General features: G+C 35.7%; 1 protein-coding gene across 1 annotated transcript in view; it reads left to right on the top strand.

Moving 5' to 3' along the window:
- st6gal1 (ST6 beta-galactosamide alpha-2,6-sialyltranferase 1) overlaps nt 1–22,954 on the top strand; it is a 60,137-nt gene that overhangs the window by 1,169 nt on the left and 36,014 nt on the right. The window contains exon 2 of the mRNA XM_030154203.1: nt 12,659–12,750. Coding sequence (XP_030010063.1) covers nt 12,739–12,750 — 12 coding nt within the window. The 5' untranslated portion in view covers nt 12,659–12,738. The remainder of the gene's footprint in view (nt 1–12,658; nt 12,751–22,954) is intronic.

Here is a 22,954-nt window from a genome sequence, read left to right as displayed (position 1 = left end):
CTTACGTTTATAAACTTATCAAACAAAAAAGATGCGAATAACCTGAAAAAACTGAAATTTCTTAAGAAAAATACGTGCAATTTTAACAATATTATGCCTCAATTTATCATTTCTACATGTGCATTATGGATCGGATCTACAAAGACACTAAATACTTAGTAACAGGCAGAAAATAGTTAAAATTGTGCTTAATTTTCTTTAGACATTTCAGGTTGTTCATATTTGTTCAGGTTATTCACATTTTATTGTTACAGGGTAGTTTGTAAATGTAAGTATTTTCATAATTTAAAGCTATTTTTTGCACTAAAACAAAGACAAAAATTAGAAGTTGTCATTATTTATAGACATACAGGGTGGGGAAGCAAAATTTACAATGAACATTTAGTTGTTTTTTCTCAGCAGGCACTATGTCAATTGTTTTGAAACCAAACATATATTGATGTCATAATCATACCTAACACTATTATCCATACCTTTTCAGAAACTTTTGCCCATATGAGTAATCAGGAAAGCAAACGTCAAAGAGTGTGTGATTTGCTGAATGCACTCGTCACACCAAAGGAGATTTCAAAAATAGTTGGAGTGTCCATAAAGACTGTTTATAATGGAAAGAAGAGAATGACTATGAGCAAAACTATTACCAGAAAGTCTGGAAGATACTATTAAAGAAGAATGGGAGACGTTGTCACCCGAATATTTGAGGAACACTTGCGCAAGTTTCAGGAAGCGTGTGAAGGCAGTTATTGAGAAAGAAGGAGGACACATAGAATAAAAACATTTTCTATTATGGACATTTTCTCGTGGCAAATAAATTCTCATGACTTTCAATAAACTAATTGGTCATACACTGTCTTTCAATCCCTGCCTCAAAATATTGTAAATTTTGCTTCACCACCCTGTAGTGTTGGGGCGACTTTTCTAAAAAACAATGTCGCCAAGAAGCTAAGTGAGGGAAAAAATCTTTATCTGCCGGACGCGCTGCTAAACAATAAAAAAAGGAGAAGTGAGCTCCAGAGTAATGTCCATATGTTTATTAAAGGTAAAAAACAAACAGTGAAATAATCCAGTAATATTTAAAAAAACACAGAGGACAGTATACTTTGGTGGCGGTCAGCAGAAGTATGACCTTCCCCCCTCACCCCCTCAGTTCATTCATTCAAACAGGTGAAACAGCTGATTTTACTATGTCAGTGACATAAGCACCACCCTCACATAACTCCTCCCCGGATATGACAAAGAAAATATTATCTGGCACTTACACCTAGTATAATATTTTTTTCACATCAAAGCGAGAAGAAATTATGGAGTCATTCTTTTTTGTCGGTTCTTCTGCTGTTATTATTTGACTGTAGATCATATTGGTCTGTACGTGGAACCTGAACTAAAATGAGTTTGACAGCTTTGACTGTGGAATTTTTACACTTTGCAAATTCATGGAACCTTTGGTGGGCCACATTTGGCCCCCGGGCCGCATGTTTGAGACCCCTGGTTTATATTAATCTGTTGGTCATAATCATATTGTTAAAGTCACATATGATGAACTGGAAAACACAGTTGTTTGTTGATGGAACAAACATTGTTTACGCAGTGCTTGACCCTACATACAATGATTATAATAATGGATGGATTGTATTTATTGAATAATTAGGGATGTAACGATACGAACATTTCATATCACGGTTATTGTGACCAAAATTATCACGGTTATCATTATTATCGCGGTGTTGAAATTGTGCTCAAAATGTTCAAAAAGTAATTATACACACACTGAAATAATTTAACCAAGTTGTATTTTTAAAAAAAAAAAAAAGAATAAAATAAAATAAAATAAAATAATAGGCACGATTCACTTTCTGTTGCAGAAACATTCAAGTATTAACCCTTAGTGGTCTGAGCCTATTTTGGCCGTTTTTCAGTCCTTTTGATTTTGCCTTTATATACTATATAAACAAATGTTTGCTATACCTGTGTTTGGTATCTTTTTTTCAGCACAACTTCATCTATATCATCTGTATTATTTTTTTCACTTTAACCTACTATATCAACACAAAAGATCAAAAAACACAAAAAATATATAAAATCTGGTTTGAAAAATGTATATAATTTATTGCATAAATAACACAAAGATGCTTAACAAACTTTAAAAGTGAATATTAGTTCCAAATATTAGGTATATAAAATTAAAACTGTAATAAGTTAAAGCTATACTTAAATATTTGACATAAAAGCAGATCTTTACATAGGCGTTTTCTCCGGAAAAGTACGGTAATCAAACACGGTTATCATGATAATTAGAATTTAAACGGTAATGCTAACTGTCAGGAATTTTACCATGGATTATCGTTATACCGGTAATTGTTACATCCCTATTGATAATTAATTGGGAGGTTGGTATCTTCTTTTAATGATTTTTTTGTATCAAATGATTGTCCATAGAAATGAAACAGTAACAACAGCAGAATCCAAACAGTGAAGCTTCACACAGATGATCAGTTTCATGAAGCAGGTACTACTTGAGTGTTTCTTTGCAGTTGTGTAGATGTTGTCAGGATGAGCCTTTTTATGAAGTTCACAAAGGAGTTAAGTATGACTTCCCATGTTGATAGTACAACTGATGGAAAAGGCAGAAATAGCAGATTCAAAACCAAAATGACAGATTCTCTGTTAGGTTTAGGGCAGTGTTTTTTAACCTTGAGGTCGGGACCCCATGTGGGGTCACCTGAAACTTCTAGTAATTGATAAAAAAAACAAAACTTACTAATAAAAAATATATGGTGAGCTGACAGAGACAATCACAATCCATAAAAGACATGACAAACTGTGAGTCTGAAACTGAAGCACTGTGGTTCTGTTTATCTGTCAAATGTTCATTGTGGTCAGTTTCAGATGCTGCAGCTCTTTCATAATTCCCAGATACCCCAAAAAGGAAAAAAAAAACTTTTTTTTTTTAATATAATTTATTTAGTCCTCTTACTTGCTACATTTGTCATTCACAAATGTAAGTTCTGTAACACAAAACCAAATATTATTTATTTTTTGAAAGATGTCGAACTTCATTTAAAGCTGTTCGATAAATCTGGAACCAAAAAGGCTATAAAAACCATCAGTATTTGCTCTGATTTGGACAGTGTATTGTAGTGTATTCCCCCTGGCAAACTTGTTATGTTATTTTCTTGTTGTAGACATTGTTTGTATACTCTACTTCATTCAATAATGAAGAAAAAAAAACTTCTGTAGGTTCATCATGTGATACAGATACATGATACAGATTGGAGGTCGGAGCAGTGGCTTCCATTGTGGGCTGCTCACGAAAATGACATGCCGACTTCTGTTGTCTTTTGTAGTTTTACCCAAAAATTGAAATCGAAATCGAAAATCGAGTTTTTAGAGGAAAAAATTGTGATTTTATTTTTTGCCAAAATCATGCAGCCCTACAAACTATTACATGATCAAAAATAAATTAGTTTTAGCAACAAAAAAAAAAAGTCTCAGTTTTGAATGTCTGGGGTCGTCAGAAATTTGTGACGTTAAAATGGGGTCGTGAGACAAACAAGGTTGATAACACTGGTTTAGGGTGTCTCTAAGAGACTTTTTGCGTGCATAACATGGGTGGATAAAAAATGCAGGAGCTAAAATCAGAATTTCAAAATACTCACCTTCTTCTGCAGCTGTTTCCTCTCAGTCCAGGTGAACAGAATAAATAAAAGATAGATGACTGTTCCTGGTGTTATGGAGTACTGCAGTACCTGATACTGTTTATCCTGGTGCTCTGAGGTTTCTCACAGGTTCATCACAGGTTTATCACTGGTTTATCACACGCCTCAGAGCTTGAACTAATCATTGTCTTTTATCCGCTCCAGTTGGATGGACAGATCTTTTTACACGCAGATTGAAACACTGGTATTCTTTTACCTATAAATGTATCCTAGGTCTGCTTCCATCCTATTTGCTGGTCACCATCTGTTGGAATGACTTGAATAATTACAGTCTCCAGTCCCAGGACCTGTTATCTTTACGGGTTCCAAAAGTCAGAACAGAACTGGGAAAGAAAGCTTTTGAATATTCTGCTCCCACTGCCTGGAACAACCCACAGAAGGACATTAAACTGAAGGAACCTGTCTGTTTAAATACATTCAAAGTTATTTTTAATGAATGAAGATGTTTTTTCTAATTGACTGAATTGGGTTCGGCTTTGACATGCTTTTAAGGAACATTGTTGTTATATTTTTAGGACCTTTTAAAATAATGATGACGTTTTATAGGTGAATTCTTATCAGTTTTAAGTTTGTTTTAGTACTGATTACCTCTGCTAGGAGGTGTTGTGATCACTTTGCTTTGTGTGTTTGTTTGTTTGTGTGTTTGTTTGTTAGCAACTTTACGGGAAAACTATTACAGCCATCTTTACCAAATCTTCCCCATAGATAGGCCTAGGCCCTGGGACCAACCCATTCAATTTTGGGCCAAGTAGGCCAAAGTTCAAGGTCACAGCAAGGTCACAACATCTACAATTTTCCTATCTCTCATCATTGACCAATTTTCGAAAATTCATAAAAAACTCAAAATGACTCCGATTAGTCTCCAATTTGATCCACCTGTACCTTAGAACAATATCTTGTATCTGGCACAAAATTGTCCACATCCACTGTGGAATGTGGACTCTGTGGACATTTCAATTTAACACTGAAAATCCCATTTACAACACATTTTTCATTGTAACTCAACAAATATTGATTGGAATTGAATATAATTTGACATACACATGACTGGTACCAAGCTTCTACTTTTTCTGCTGTATGGAACAACCTGGAAACTGTTTAATTTAAAAAGAAATAGTCGATCCACACATGCACACCGCTCGGGGTGCTTGGCGGAGGTTTGCGTTCATTGAACACTTGTTTTCATTGTGTTCATTTATATTAGTGTGGATGTGTGGCTGTGATTTCCATTTTGTGTAACTTGAATGACCAGGACACTCTTGAAATTTTTTTTTTTAATCTCAATGATCTTTTTTTTCCCTGGTTGAATAAAGGTTATAATAATAATAATAATAATAATAATAATAATAATAATAATAATAATAATAATCACATTGGTTTTTTCTAATGGCATCTGATCAGTAGTTAGTAATTTCTACTGTAAATCTCATATTTATCCCACTCCCTATCTGAATATACCTGTGATTGGTTAAAATTTGAGGCGTGTAATTGCACAAGTTCTGACAAAACATTAAAGTTCACCTTGTTGTCAGATGACACAGATGAATTTTGATTCCAATTGGGTTTATGTTCTAAGAAGAGCAAAAACAGAACAAAAATTGCATTTTCAGATCAAAATACCCAACTTCCTGAGTATGGCTTCCAGAGGCTTTTTATAGCGTCTGGACTTGATACATGTGCCCTCTAAATGAATTTGGTACACCACTGAAACAGATATAGGGGTTTAATTTTTCTGTTTTCTAGGGGGCACCATTGAGCCATTTGCGACACCCATCACCAAGACCCATAAAATATAAACATCAGCCACTTTTGAGTGACGCAAAGAGGGTCTTTGTACTGATCAAATTTTCCCTTATTGTATCCTTGTAAAAGCAGTAATGTCTTACCTTATTGTTTGCTCACCTCGAGACAAACTTGACATTTTTACGAGTCAAAATGACTGCAAGCAAAGGTTTCTCTGAGCAACATTAGCAGTTAATTTTTCTAATAATTGGGACAGTTTCTGGATTTTGACTTATTAGTACTAAATTCAATTTCCAGAAAACATCTTCAAGGAATTGCAGATCGGTAAAAAAAATTTTTTTTTTTCTGCTTGTGTTTAAATGATTATTAAGGAGCGATCATAGAATATTCAGTGCAGGGTAAGTCAGCCAAGATGGATGAAAACTAAAGTAGTGTAATACGTATAAGTGGAGAAATCTGTTCGGAGATTAATTGTGTCAGTGGTTTTCTAAGCATAAATGCAATAAATATATGTTAATCCCAGCTTTTCGAATATGCGTAATAGATCCTGTTTTTCTTGTGTAAGATGTATCTTACATTAAATGGAAGTTGAATGTGTGACTTTGACTAGTTCTGAAATGTTGGATAGACATCATACATCACGAACCAAAATGGAGATGAAAAAATTTAATGTTACAAGTTGTTTTGCTTGAAGAATCTTTTATTTTTGCAGATGTATCCTTATTTGTACTGAACAGTCAGTGTCAGGTTTGGTTCGTGTGTGTGTGTGGTTTTGATGAACTCACACCTGTCTGTGCTGAACTTGGAGAAAAGGTTAGATTCTAAGAAAAAATCTTGCAGCTTTGTGGTAAAAGCAAGCTGAGTTAATCTTGATTATGAACTGAGGGACTCTCTGTGGTCAAGAATTGCGCAAGTGTTAGAACTAGACGTACTTACGGAAACTCTTAGTGCAGGGGTGTCAAACTCATTTTAGTTCAGGGGCCACATTTAGCCAAATTTGATCTGAAGTGAGCCAGACCAGTAAAATAATAACAGTGAAAAAAGTAAACTTATAGTATGATCAGGTTTACATCTACAAAGTTTCCTTACAAATCTGAATAACATGAACAACTTGAATTGTCCTAAGAAAAACAAGTGCAATTTTAACAATATTCTGCCTCGTTTGTTCATATTTGTTCAGGTTATTCACATTTTTTTGTAAAAGCACAGTTTTGTAATGTAAACATTTTCATGTAATTGTACGTTTTTTATACTAACAAAACGAGAAAATTTGGGGTTGTCATTATTTATAGTTATTATGATAATATTTTACTGGTCTCACCCACTTGAAATCTAATTGGTCTGTATGTGTCTGTATGTGGAAACTGAATTAAAATGATTTTGACATCATTGATTGTTAATATCTTCAGTGTAATTTTTGCATTTCATATTGCATCCCACGGGCCGGATTGGCCCCCAGGCCGTATGTTTGACACCTGTGTCTTAGTGGTTTAACTATGCAGTGTAAGCTAAATTGTTGGTGCAAATGTCAAATCAAGGTGTGATTAACTGAAGTGAACTTTCAAATGTGTTTTTTCTTAGAATTAGCTTAATTGGAGTTATTGACGTAAGCTGTGATATTGTGGCATGTTTGCCGCAGTGCATTATGGGTAATGGATACTATGTTGTAAATGTGTTATTTTTATGCTCAAAAATTCAGCGGGGTTATTGTGTTAGTACTAGTTTTGACTTAATATGTGTATGGCAATGCTTATTGGACTTTTTGTTTATTTTTTCTGTATTTTTGTAATTTGTAAAGTTGCACCCTGAGTGAGAGCCATTGGCAGAGCAATGGCTATCCTGCTGTGAGTATCCCACAATTGATCTTCCTGTCTGTCAAATTAAAAGCACATCTTGTGCTTTTACCTGACACTGAGCTAACTTCCCAACAAACTTCTGCCCATGCTACAATATGTTTTACCCAGCAACAACTGTCAAACCAATTCTATGTGAATGTTAGATTTATGTAACCACATATGGGAATAAGTAAACAGTGGGAAGTATTCAAATAAGTGACTGAAGACTATAAAATGTGATGAAGAAGATTTTCATGTAGATGAGACAAAGCCAGAGACGAGTAGTGTGTTTGATAACTGACTTCTTTTTTTTTTTTGTAACTTTTTTCTATTTTGCCTGAAACAATAAATCAAATTTTGTTTTAACTTTTTAAAATTTCAACCCTTCTTTTTTGGTGAATTCTTCATTTCTTCTAGGTTGGTCCTTCCACCTGAAACATAACTGGTGAGTTAATAATTTAAATAAAGTGACCCCCCTCTGGGGCAGCCTGGATTTAACCGGACAGCCGTTTTTATGGAAGTATTGGAGTAAGGTGGAGAAACACCGGCGGTCATGTGTTTCGCATGGGTCGCATGGGTTGAAGTCAGAGCAAAGCGAAAAGAGTTAACCGGTGTATAGAATATAAAGATATCTGACGTGGTAAATTCATTAACCTAAATTAATTGTGGTTTTTGAGATTTACTGTTACTGGCGTGTTCAATACTTGTCTTGTACATTCGCGGACATTAGACTTTTGAAACGTGAGTTTTGATATTGATTTTTGGAAACTTGTCATATTTTACAGACAGTTACACTAAGTGTTCTGCAGGTTAGAGGAAGTAATGTTTGTTGCAGCCTCATCTGGTTTAGTTTTCAGATGAAACCATTTTTTTCCCCTTCATTCTCATTTGGAGTCAGTGCTGATTTTACATCATCGCACTGGAAATGGCTGTTATATAAGACTGGTTTTGTTTCGTCCATTTAGTCCTAATAGAAGTTAATGGTGTGCAAGTAGAAAATATGGTAACTTATTTAAAGGCCCCTTCTGTGCAAAGCAAGTATTATAGAGGGTATGTATTATTGTCTCATTCCCACCAGAGCACAGCCCCTCTGTTGGACCTGAGTGGCAAAAACATGCAGTAACTCAACCTCATTTAATCAGAAAATTATGAAACAAATGATTAATATTTACATCTAGATACCCAACTTGTGACAGAATTGAAAAAACAAGGAAAACATGAAATCAAGCCTTGAAGCTTGGTTGTGTTTTCTTTTTCCATATAAACCATACTGTTTGAATAATACACAAAACACCTCACTTTCACTAATTATTATAAGTCTGAGCCGACGGTATAGGATAATCTGCAGTAGTGCTGTTTTCCAAGCTCTGGTAAAACTATATGTTGGTTCAAACTATATATCATTAGAAAGGTAACAACTTGTGCTCGCACCAGTAGTAAAGAACTGGAAATATTACACTATCATCTTTATCTAAAAATGATTCATAAATTTTAAAATTTAACAGAAGTTAAGCTAAAAGCTATGACTCAGAACATGAGCCACTGTATCTGCCTGTTATTATTATGATAGTAAATAAATAAATAAATAGTGGTTGTACAAAGTGTTGCAGTTGAAGATAATTTCAGGAAAATAACCTGTATGAAAGAAAAAGGAGACAACAAGGGTGTGTTATACACAGTTTACAGCTGAAATGAAGTGTTTATGAACTGTCCCAAAAGTAGTTGCTGCTAACTCTCCATGTATTTCACTGTTATTCATTAGCATAGCCTACTAGTATATACTGTAAAACAGTGTTGATATGAAATGTTCTATTAAAATGTCTATGTGAAGGTAATTCCAGCTATGTGGTGGACTAGGAGGGCATGTTGCCATATAATACACATTGGCTCTGGTATTTTTGATCTGTGACCCCCTTTACACTGAAATGGTTCCAGTGCTGGGCCAGGGTCAGTACTACTGATGGTGCCCAGGTGGGTCTTCTTATAGACATTCTTGTTTTGCTGGGGAGGCTCACTAACTACCAACTACTGTCCACTAACTACCAGCTAATATTAGCAGCTAACAGGATCCAGCATGGGTCAGGTATTGTCAGTTTAACCTGGTGGTCCAGGTTCAGACTATTACAGTACAAATGGTTATTACCTCCGCCAGGAGGTACTGTGATCGCTTTGCTTTGTGTGTTTGCGTGTGCGTGTGTGTTTGTTTGTTTTTTAGCAAGATAACTCAAAAAGTTATGGACGGATTTTTATGAAATCTTCAGGAAATGTTGATACTGGCACAAGGAAGAAATGATTAAATTTTGGTGGTGATGGGGGGTGGGGGTGGGGGGACAGATCTATCTTGGTGGGGGTCTGCGGTCTCCGAGTGCTTTTCTTGTTTAATGTATAGATTCACAGAATGTGTTATCCCTGTGGATCCAAAATGTTGTATTTTGCACATCTTCCCTGAGCAGTTTCAAGTAATTGGAAGAAAAAGGAAACTTGTAAATTTTTGTTTATTACAAGCCAAACGAGTTATTTCTTTGAGATGGAAAGATATTCAAGGACCCACAGTGAACCAGTGGATTAAAGAAATGTCTTCTAACCTGGCAATGGAAAAGCTGACGTACCTGGCTAAAGGAAAGATCAAAGACTGTTAAAAGATCTGGACACCTTTTTTACAATTTTTAAAGGACTTGTCTGTAGAGTCAGTTAAGTTGTGTATGTTAAGTATGTTTTGTCGCAGTGGGAGTGGGTGCTTGTGTGGGTGGGGGGTGGTAGGGATTGTTTTGATGTGTTGTGTTTTGTTTTTTTTTTGCTTGTTCTTATAAAACAATGAAAATGACAATAAATATATTTTTGAGAAAAAAAAAAAAGTTTAACCTGGTGGTCAGCACCATCAGTTCTCTGAGAACGGCTTTATCACGACAGGTCATTTTAAATGTATGTTGTTTTGCGACAGACCTTTTTGTATTTTACTGGTTCAGCTTCATATCATTAAAGCTTGTTTCTTTTTGTTTACCCAAATCAGACAGATAAGGCACTTGGTTAGGTTTTTTTATTAAATATGTCTGTTTAAAAGATATAATTGGTATGTTGGTCACAATAGTCCCGCCTCCAGCCCTTGATGTATCATTGCTTAGTTTTAGCGCTACAGGGTAATTCAATCTGTGAGTTTTACCATTCTAATACACACACTGTACCTCGCATTAGCATTAGCACTAGCACTTAGCACTTAGCACCCACATTAGGAGCAGTGAGCTGCCATTGAAGGCACTCTGGACAGTCACACCGTCTCCTTCTATGGGTGCTTGAAATCCTTTGAGAATGCTTGAATTCCAATGTTTTGTTTTCAAGGTCTGAAAAGGGCTTGAATTTTAGTTTAAGTGCTTGAAAGTACTTGCAATTATAACCCTGTGATATGATTAATTAATTTATTTTTAATATTTATTCAAGCCAAAGCTACTTATAGAGAGGTGATACATTTTGAAAAATAAAACTTTATATCAAAAAAGAAAATTAGTGGGTGTTCTCAGGTTTACTCCTGGTACATTTGGATAAAACTTTGTGTTCTTTAATTTCTAAACTTTTTGCTGGTATGAAACATAATTTTAGATGTTTATAGTATAATACCATGTACATCATTGTGATAAAAAGAGAAAAAAATAATCACGAGTATATGTATTCCTTTAAGTATGTGTTTGACCCCAGTGATAAGGAGCTGTGATGGAAAAATGTGAAAACGACCTTTAAAAGTGCTTGAATTGGACCTTGAAAAATGCATATGAACCCTGCTTCTTGCTGTTGAAGTCCAAAGTGCTAACCACTTCGCCATCACACCATCTGTGACACAGAAACTTGTTGCCACCCTGGAACCCTCCCACATAAAGCACCAGCCCTGATCGAGCTGAAACGACTTCAGTAGAAAACTGACTTGTTGGAGCCATAGTGGTGACAAACTCAAAAAACACAGTGTGTTTTCATCTGAATACTGAATGTCAGGAAGTTCTTTTTCAGTCACTTATGGAGTGACCATGGCTGAATGTACTGTCAGATGCACATGTTCAGTTTTATTATAGAGTTTAATCAATCATTTCCTTAATGACAAAGTTCCGCTGTACTGACCTGTACCTGAGATGTTTGTTTGGCGGCTGTGGCTCAGTTGGTTGAGCAGGTCGTCCAATGACCAAAGGGTCGGTGGTTTGAATTAGGGATGTAACGATTACCGGTATAATGATAACCTCTGGTAAAATTGCAGATGGTTAGTATTACTGTTTAAATTCTAATTATCATGATAACCATGTTTGATTACCGCACTTTTAGGGGAAAAAACCCTTTGTAAAGATATGCTTTTCTGTCCAATATTTGAGTATAGTTTTAATTTATTACAATTTTAATTGTATATACCTAATATTTAGAACCAATAGTAGTATATTAGTATATATTATTAATATAAAGTCTTTGAAAAGGTTCGTTAAACATCTTTGTGTTATTTATGCAATAAAGTATATACATTTTTCAAATCTGATTTTATATTTTTTTGTGTTTTATGTCCTTTTGTGTTGATATAGTAAGTTAACGTGAAAAAAATAATTGGCAGATGATATAGATGAAGTTGTGCTGAAAAAAAAGATCCTAAACATGGGTATAGTAAACATTTGTTTATATAATATATAAAGGCAAAATCAAAAGGACTGAAAAATGGCCAAAATAGGCTCAGATCACTAAGGGTTAATATTTGAATGTTTCTGCAACAGAAGGTACATTGTGCCAATTATTTTACTTATTTATTTATGTATTTATTTATTTATTTATTTATTTATTCATTCATTCATTTATTTATTTTAATACAACTTGGATAAATTATTTCAGCATGTGTATAAGTACTTTTTGAACGTTTTGAGCACAATTTCAACAATATCACGATAATAATGATAACTGATAATTTTGGTCACAATAACCGTGATATGAAATTTTCATATCATTACATCTCTAGTTTGAATCCTGCCTCTGACTGTCCACTGTCCTTGGGCAAGACACTGAACCCTAAACTACTCCCAGTAGGGTCTGTCAGTGCCTTGCATGGTGGCAGCTGCCTGCTGGTGTATGAGCGAAGGTGAGGCCTTGTAAAGCGCTTTGGGCACCATGAAGGTGTAGGACATGTGCTATATAAGTGCAGTCCATTTACCATTTGTTCATGAGCAAGGTTTGAGTTTTCTTTACAATCATATATGTTTGTATCTTATGACTGTAATACATAGGGTTAAAGATCAGGTTTAAAGGTAAAGAGAATGAATGATCCTACACAGAAAAGTGATTGTATGTAAATCTCTCTCTCTCTCTCTCTCTCTCTCTCTCTCTCTCTCTCTCTCTCTCTCTCTGCAGAGGTGATGAGGGAAAACCTGAAGGCAGGAGCCAGTTTCTAAGCAACAACAACAGAAACACAGCGTGCAGTACCACACACCATGGGCTACAAGGTACCATCAGCATCTTCACTGTTCACTGCACAGCAACGACACAGCTGAAAGTTCATTTGGAAATAGAAATCTGAAAATATGATGTGTAGAATAAGAGTAAATGAAACCATCTGTCACTATTATTTAAAATAAGACATAAGTGTTTGGTACGCAGAGACCCAGATGACTCATAGCTGTAACAGTTGGAACAGTTACTGCTGCTGTTGTGATTCATTTTTGCATCTACAGTTTTATTCAGATTTACCTTTCACTACAATGCTGTGTGAAAAGAAACACCTGCACTGACTCATCACTGCTGCCTTTATCACAGATGACACTGACTGATAAATAGTAAACACCTGAGTACAAACTGATTCTGCTTTTAGATACATTTCATCATGCTTCATGCTGCTTTGTATTCAGGTCTTTTGTAATTCTGATACAAAGGAAGTATCGCCCTAAACCAAAATTCTGTAAACCAAAAAGCCTTGTGCTCCTCCTCTGTATTTAGATGCAGATCACTGAACTTTGCACATAAGCTGGGTCAGGCACTGTAAATGATGCAGCATTCATTTCCTTTTCTTCTTGACTCATGTGCAATTGATTATACTCACTTCTGTGTTCAATTTTACAGAGAGCAGTAACTTTTATCAGTTTACACAATGACCCTTAAAAGTCTCTAAAAATATTTCCATTGATGTCTGATTTGTCATATCTGATGCTTTAAAGCACAGGTGTCAAACATGCGGCCTGGGGGCCAAAACCAACCCGCCAAAGGTTCCAATCCGGCCCATGGGATGAATTTGCAATGTGCAGAAGATATTAACAGTCAAGGGCATCAAACTTAAAAATAATAGCATAATAACCTCAAAATAATGACTCCAAATTTTCTTCTTGGTTTAATGTGAAAAAAATAATATGACATCGTGCCTATAAATAATGGCAACACCAGTTTTTTTCTCTTTGATTTATTGCAAAGAACAATAAATTCTGATATCCTTTAATAATAAAACGTTAATAACCTGAACAAATATGAACAACCTTAAATGTCTAAAGAAAAGTACTTGCAATTTTAACAATATTCTGCCTGTTTTGTGCCTTGGTAGATCTGATCTGTAATGCACATGTAGAAATCATAAGCTGAGAAATAATATTGATAAATTTTTCTAATTATTATTTCTTATTTTTCTTCAGAAATTTCAGTTTTTTCACGTTATTCACATCCTTTTTGTTTGGATAGTTTGTAAAATGTAAATGTTTTTCATAATTTAATGTTATTTTTTGCATTAAAAAAATTGGAGTTGTCATTATTTATAGGCTACTGTGCCATTATGTTACTGGTCCGGCCCAGTTGAGATCAAATTGGGCTGGATTTGGCCCCTGAAAGAACATGAGTTTGACACCCCTGCCTTAAAGCCTTAAAGCCTTAATGTTAAACTCAGCAACATCAGAGTAGAAAAGCAGCAGTTTTAGTGTGCACTTTGCTCGTTGGTTGGCCCATATGTCCAGGGTGCAATTTGTTAGGGGGATGGGGGAGATCAGCCCCCCCTCTGGTTTTTACATCCCTACTTCTGCTCAATGAATTTCATCCTCGGGGTTGCAACCAACCAGTTGAAATAACAGGCAGGTTGTGACAGTTTTAGTCCACCTATATCCTACATGACTGGAGCTAACGTTCACCTGAACCAAACTGTCGGCAGTCTCAGAATTCGTGAACATCCCCAAGCATAGCAGTCATCAGTGATACTCCATTTTACAATAATCCAGTTTCTAGTGGTAGTTGCTCTTTGTTTGTGCATAATACAAGCAGCCTGACTGTAGCATACACAAACTAATATAATTGTATAATCATCAGCTACATTAATTTATGTTGTGCTCATACCCTGTTGGCGCCATAGGACGAATGTGAAAACCTTTCCTCTGTTCTGGGAACATTAAACACCTCTAACAAAGAGGTTAAACCTTTTTCTCAATTTGCACTGTACATATATGCATCAGATAATGAAAATAAATCTAAAAAGTTGAAAGCAACAATAATACCCCTCCACCCCAGATACCAGGATAGGCCTTAATATAAACCTGTAGGTGTGAAAAAAAAAAAAAAAAAAGTGAAATTAAATTAAACATGAAAAATTTGGAGATAGAATAAAGTATGTCTGAGTTAGAAGAACTAAATGTCACATGTTAGGTCATTAAAATTCACACTGTTGCCATGGCAGCCGATTCACTACTGGCATAGATGTGTTCAGACCAAATCTGTAATTGAGGATGCAAAAGGATTCAAGGTTTGTAGAGCTTTTTAATAATTTAATAATTTTTGAACAACTACATCTTCATATCTGCAGATGATGCCAGCCAAATTACAAAAATTATCCACATTTAAATGTAAAATTCAAAATGGCAGATTTCCTGTTTGTTGAGGTCATGAGACCATTTTTTTTTCTTTTTTTTTTCATATTTCTTGGACTGATAAATATGTACCAAATTTAATGGAAAATGTGAGCCAGTTAGAAGGAAATATATCACATGGCCTAAATGGTTACATTTTTTATTTATTTTTTTATTTTTTTTTTACATCTAGCAGACTTAGAAGTAGACTGAATACTGTTGATTAGTTAGGTGGTGCATGTCTGGATATTTTATAGAAAATTTAACAACTGTGTGTGTGTGTGTGTGTGTGTGTGTGTGTGTGTGTGTGAGTGTGTGTGTGTGTGTGTGTGTGTGTGTGTGTGTGTGTGCGTGTGCGTGTGTGTGTGACACCGTGCACTGCCAGTTTGTTTCAGAGGTTTTGTACCCAGCTAGATTTGCACACACTCACCCAAGCAGTGTAGCATTACATACACATACAGGGGTTGGACAAAATAATGGAAACACCTTAAAAAATCAACAAAATATAATTTAATATGGTGTAGGTCCGCCTTTTGCGGCAATTACAGCCTCAATTCTCTGAGGTATTGATTCATACAACTTGTGAATTGTTTCCAAAGGAATTTTCAGCCATTCTTCAGTTAGAATACCCTCCAACTCTTTTAGAGACGATGGCGGTGGAAATCGACGTCTTACTTGAATCTCTAAAACTGACCATAAATGCTCAATAATGTTGAGGTCTGGGGACTGTGCCGGCCATACGAGATGCTCAACTTCATTAGAATGTTCCTCATGCCATTCTTTAACAATTCTAGCTGTATGGATTGAGGCATTATCATCTTGAGGTGAAGGTGTTTCCATTATTTTGTCCAACCCCTGTAGGTAGCACTTGAATCGTGAGTACTTTATGCATCCATTAGACCAAACATAATGCACAGCCACAGCTGTTTGTGTGTTCATTCATTCATTCACTCATTCATTCATTCATTCAGAGTTCCTTCTGGGGCTGCTTATGGCTATATCGGTGCTACTCAGACTAGGAAGCAGCAGCTGTGCGTCTGTAGTTTTCACCATTATGAAGGAGATACACACCTCAAATGTAATGCTAGCTGTTCAAAAAAAACAATGATAGTGTAGAGTTGCACTTAAGAAATATTAGAAATGAAAAACCCTACTTATGTTTCATCCAGTCTCCAGGGCTGAAAGACAGGGAGCCAACACAGAATACAGAAGTGACATAACTTGCAGTTTCTGGAATGTCACTTGAAGCTAGTTAGAAAATTTCCATAATTTCAGAATACGCACCTCCCTTTAGTCCACAGGTGTCAAACATGTGGCCCGGGGGCCAAATCCGGCCCGCCAAAGGAGCCAATCTGGCCCATAGGATGGATTTGTGTAATACAAAAATTACACTGAAGATATTAACAATCGAGGATGTCAAAATCATTTTAATTCAGATTCCATATGCAGACACATACAGTCCAATTAGATTTGAAGTGGGTCAGACCAGTAAAATACGATCATATTAAACCTATAAATAATGAAAACAGCAAATGTTATCTTTGTTTTAGTGTAAAAAAAGTAAAATTACATGAAAATGTTTATATTAAAAAACTGTTATTTTACAAAAAATGTGAAAAACCTGAAATGTCCTAAGGTAAGTAAATGCAATTTTACCAATATTCTGCCTGTTATTAAATATTTCGTGCATTTGTAATTGTAATGTAAGTTGAAATGCACATATGTAAATGATAAACTGATAATCTGAGGCATATTATTGTTAAAATTGCATTTGTTTTTTTCAAGATGTTTCCAGTTGTTCATGTTATTCGAATTTTTGTAGATGTTAACATTATCATAATTTAATTTTGTTTTTTTCACTGTTATTATTTTACTGGTCTGGCCCACTTGAGATCATATTGGGCTGAATGTGGCCCCTGAACTAAAATGAGTTTGACACCCCTGCTTTAGTCCAAATGTAGAGACTAAAATGATGGAGAATTAGCTTCTATGTCGAGTCCCAGAGCAGGGCAGTAGAGTCACATGTGAGGAAGTCTTCAGAAGCACTTGGTAATCTTTGTGTCCTTTTCAGGTTATCTTTGTATGTTTGTCCCTTTTCTCCTTTCATTTGTTTAGCCTTTTTTTCCCTTATAGTCACCATCCTTATTGTGTTAATCTGTGACCCTCCTGACCACCCAGAACGCAAAATATGTGATGATTCACATAACTGGCCGTCTTTAGGAAAATTAATCCACACATGACCAGACTGTGGATGTCACACTGTAGCGAAACACACACATTTAACTATTTGCTCAAATTAATTTTTTATTTATTTTTATTTATTTGTTTAGACAGGGACAATGCACAAACATACATTAAACCCTGACCATATTTTCAGGGGAAAAACGCCTAAAAAGACATACCCAAAGTAAATGAAGAATTACTTCACAATAATAAGGTTCATATGGATGTTCTTGGTGTCTATGGACATTTAGAGACCTCACAGAATCTATTCCTATTGTCTAAAATATTGTATCTATTACTATGCCTGAGCAAACTGTAACAAACTAAAAGAGAAATTGGAATTTTTTATCCTCGCCTGTTTTTTTTTTTCGGCTGGATTGACGTTGATATGCATAAATTAATTGTTCGTGTCGGAGATTTTTAATAGCGTATATTTCACCCCACAAAGATTAAAAATCATGTTTGAACATTAAAGTTTGCACTAAAATACACTTTTGATGTACTTTTATTAACATTAGGGTCTAAACTTTGAGCAAAAGTTGAAAAAAACATTCATTGTCCTGATTTATTATATTTTTATAGTAGATGAATATTAATATAATTTTTCGGCCCGCGGGCGGGCTGATAAGGCTAAAGGGCTTTTAACCTTAAAAAGGAGAGATGTAGTGTGCCAGGTTCTAGCACTAGTGCTGATTTCCACCTGTAGTCCCTACGCAGGCTGATGTTATCTTAAAAAAAAACAGACATTAATTAAAACTCAAACATTAAAAAACAGTTAAAAAAAAGCATATTTATAACTCCATCTGTGTATCATTAAAAAAAGACATTAATAAAAACTAAAACATTAAAGAACAGTAAAACATGCATATTTATAACTCCATCTATGTAAAAATATTCATTCATATCCAACCATTCACTCTTATGTCCCACTGCAGTCTGTCACAGACACTCTAAACATGTTTACATCACATTACATTATATCTACAGGTGTGGTTTGACAGTAGCTGTTTTTTCACCATGTGGGAGAAAGTGTGATAGTTTGTAATTGTTAGTAGTTCTGTTGGTTATGTGTTCCACTGTCACATGGCCACACATGAGAATGCTGAATTTGCAAATGCTGTTTTGTGTCTTGGAATCCTGCACTCGCCACGTGCTGCTGATCGAGTAATCCGAGATGTTTTTCCAGAAATTGGCGGCATTTAATACCTCAGTGTTAGTTAGCAGTGTGGTTATTGGTTTTTGCTAAGTTGGCAGTAGCTTTAGCTTGGTAAATTCCACCTCTCACGCTTTCACAGCTCTTCTTCCCAGTCCATAAACCACTGGGTGATGTCATGGCAGCTACATCCACTTCTTTTATACAGTCTATGGTTCTATCACATCCACAGAGCAGAGTTTAACCCTCCGGTATCCAGGTGCGCTTTTTACACACACTGCACTTCGTTTTAAAAAACTTCATATTATTTTTCACAATTTAAGTAAGGTTAGAATTCAAAAGTTGTTCATTTTTGTATGATCTTTAAAATTCTGGCCACCAACTAAAATTTGCACATTGTAAATGAAAGAAAATTACAAGACAAGCATCTGTCTGCCAAGTGTGCCTAAAACGCACTATTCCTTCCATCTGATATGTATGATTAGGGGTGACCTTGATTTACAAAAGTAAAATCAAATTAGAGCAGAAAAATAAATAAATATATAATATTTAATAGTTTGATTTATAGGTGTGCATTTTACGCACACTTGGTGACAAATGCTAGTATTTTTGAATAATGTTGGAATTAATCATTGACACATGCCAGGCTGCAAAAATGTAATAATATGTGATCCAATTTTTATGTAGTATATTGAAAAAAAATATATTTTTGTGTTTTTTGCATCCAAAAAAATGGTTTGTTTACATTACAAACATGGCATTTAAAGGGTTAAAAATGTGACAATTGTTGAGTATTTGGTATTCTTATTCATGGCTCAAGCTGATGAAATAGAAAAAAGTGTAAAAGAATTAAAAATAAACTGTATGAAATTTTTTTTGACATTATTCCACAAGTGTGCCAAAAAGGCACACTTGGTGCTTAGTAAGGGCCTTGCTGAACGGAATACCGGAGGGTTAAGTAGCAGAAAGTTAAATGACATCCAGATAGATGTCATCTAAGGTAGATATTTGAATTGAAATGATTAAGTCACCACCCGGACCCACATAAATGGAAGGAAAGCAACACTATAATGTCCAGCTCAGACAATCAAAAAGTCTGAAAAGACTCAGAGATTCTATACTGTTGTGTTGTCATATTTATCATTGAAAGAGAAGATGAAGACAGCTCCTTCTTTTAACTAAAATGAAATAGAAGCGGCTGTTTCCATTCTTTTCCCTTCCTGAGGGAAAGCTGTTTTCATCTTTTCAGTGACAGTTTTTCGTTTCAACTGGAAATGCAGATGGTCTTTTCAGGGACTGAAATGGACTCAGCCGTTTCATTCATTTCAATAGAGACTCAGTGAAATGGGTCCTGAATACATCAAACATTACTTTCAGAAATACACACAATTTTGGTCGACCTCCTAAACCATTCATGCACTGCCAAAGTTAAAGTGGATTGCAACCCTCAAATCATTTTACACGAACTGGAAGATTCAAATCTTATTTAAAAATGGAATTGTTGGCTAGAAAAGAGTATACCTTTATTTTTGTTCCCATATTTAATTTTTTTTAACAATTATTTGATGATAACAAAGTAGTAGTAGTGTTTGTTGCACGTATTGTTCATTACAAGTTAACTGATACCAAAACACTATTTAACACCCAGAAGAGTGCATTTCTATTTGATACAAAGGACATCACTGATGAATATATCAAATAAACAATAGTTCTGTAAGTACTTGTGTGTTTATCTTCATGTACCCACTTGTATCAGACAGAACAGAGGTGGGGGGGGGCACATTCTGCCTTTGACTTTTTACTCCATATACAGCACCAGCTTCTGCTCACTACCAATGGCACAACAAGAACATATTGATTCTCAAGTTCTTTGCAATGTTTGTATTGTGTATTCTATATGGTCTGACATAGCAACAGTTCAATCAATTGGTGCCCCTTAATGGACCATGTTAGTGCTGCCCTTTTTTTCCCTCTATGTTCTATAGCTGGAGGAAAAACTGATTAAACTCAGTGCTGCTGCCACAGCTGTGAAACAAGGCTTATTGTGTACAGTGTAGATTTAGTGTCAACTCAGTTTGCAGTGTACAGGAATAAATAATATTTAAAGTCCGTGTAAAGACGTAGCTAATACATGCAGTGTGTCATGAATTTGTCACATCATCACAGAAAAATATGTTTGAAAGTTGAATGGGTACAGTGTTACCCAGGGTGCAACATGAAGTTTGTGATCACTTTTCCTCACTCCCAAGCCATAGAGAAAAAAACCCTGGACACGGGTTTTGCAAGTTTAACAAAAAGGTGATTTATTTTACAAGGTGCAACATAAGGATATTGAAAAGTAGACAGAAAGGTAACTGAAACTTCAGGGTGGGCTCTGGCCAAAACAAACAAAACTGCACTAATGAGAAATTAGGCTGACCTGCAAAATAGAAAAAAACCAAAATACAAGGTCTAACCTTCCTACCAAAAACAGGAGAAAACGAGATAACACAACAGGGCAGCCCACCCCTACTTCTGAACAGGACTGCTGGCGGAATGGAGGCAGGGTTGGGAGTGGAGGAAGAGCGACACCGGTGACTGGCCCAGCTCCGCGGTCTTTAAAGGTCCGCCTTCCGTCGCTGCTCCAATCACAGGGGAGCATCCGGCTCAGCACCTGTAACATATCATCCACTCACATGCACAAAAAAGGACACACCCACGGAGTGACACTACAACCCACCTATGGGTCGTAACAACAGGAGTTGGCAATTGTATAGTATTGGATGGGACTAAATGCTGCAGATGTGCCTGTTGACAGAACTGAGGCTGTACTCTATTGTGAGAAAAGTGGTGACAAACAGCGTTACAATCTGAAAAATGTACGCTCCATTTAGTAAATTGGACTTGCACATTTCAGACACCAGTCAGAATTGTGGAATCTGATCTACCTGCTGTGGCTTGAAAGTGAACTCAAACTATCTTAAAAATCTATGATGGGTGACTAGATGCTGGTTTCAACAACACGTGGTGCCCATAGATCAACAATGAACTTATTTATTGGACTTTTATTTTTTTTCTGAGAAGTATTCTGGTTGTATTCATTTTATTTAGACCTTCTAACAAGTGTTGTGGTGGGCCATCTTTGAGTTATTGCTCTGTTAATAAGATTTCAGAGATAATGGAAGGCTTGTCTGTCATGACTTTCTGAGTATCTGTTCATTGAATAACACCTTTTTTCCCCGGCTGCTTGACTGTAGTTGTAAATAATAAGTTACACTAATAAGACCATCAATTATTGTGCTACACACATTTGATGAATTTCAAACACTTGATAGCATTTTTCATCTGCCCATCCATTATCCCGCATGCATCCCCAGCTCCGCCACTTTTCCAAATATGGTCATGCCTGGACCCCACCCCCACCCCCCTAAAAAATTAAAAGATATTGACAACCTGAATGCAATCATGGCTTTTTATGCAGTTATTGCAAAATAAAATTTGTTAGGGGCAACATCTTGTGTACAGTGAAATCTTAACACCATGTGACTCGGTGTGTCAAAATGCTTATCACTGCTACCACAGCGATGCTAAATTACATACACACTTCCTGGTCAAAAAAGGTCCCCTTCCTGGATTTAATTGTGTCAATAGTTCAGAACATTCCATTAGAAAATTATTGCAGTGCTTAAAATGTTTCGGGTGCAACAAGTCATTTACCTTGACGTGTCTTAAACAGCCATCAGTTTGTTAGGGAGCATAAAGACTGGACAGTTCATCAGGCTCAAACTGTGAAAGGGTGGTTCAGAGAAACATCGTTTTCACTCATGGATTGACCAGACCTGAACCTCACTGAGACTCTCTAGGACAGTGTTTTTCAACCTTGGGACATCATGTGGGGTCACCTGGAATTCAAATGGGGTCACCTGAAATTTCTAGGACTTGATAAAAAAAAAACAAAAAAAAACCTACTGATAAAATATGTATGGTGAGTTGAGAGAGACAATCCCAATCCATAAAAGACATGACAGACTTGTGAAGCTGAAACCGAAGCACTGTGGGTCTGTTTATCTGTCAAATGTTCATTGTGGTTGGTTTCAGATGCTGCAGCTCTTTCATAATTCATAGTTTGAGTTCTTGTTTGTTCAGTATTAATTGTCAGCCTTGTAAATCCAAGCTGGACTGACTGTACATAACCTGACCAAGGAAAATCAAATTCTCCCTTTGTGCAGTAATCTACACCTGGCTTTTCTGCCTCCGTCCATATTAATATACATTATATAGACTAAATGTTGTCTAAAATTAACATTTATTTGCAATATAGCATAGCAAACTATTACATGGTCAAAAACAAATTAATTTTAGCAAAAAAAAAAAATCTTGTTTTGAATGTCTGGGGTCGGCAGAAATTTGTGATGTTAAAATGAGGTCACGAAACAAAAAAGGTTGGAACCACTGCGGTAGGATGTGATGGAGAAGACTTTA

This window comes from Sphaeramia orbicularis, chromosome 14 (genome assembly GCF_902148855.1).
Source record: "Sphaeramia orbicularis chromosome 14, fSphaOr1.1, whole genome shotgun sequence".
Taxonomy (NCBI): Eukaryota; Metazoa; Chordata; class Actinopteri; order Kurtiformes; family Apogonidae; genus Sphaeramia; species Sphaeramia orbicularis.
The sequence above is the reverse complement of the archived record's forward strand: the minus strand, read 5'-3'. Positions and strand labels throughout refer to the sequence as shown.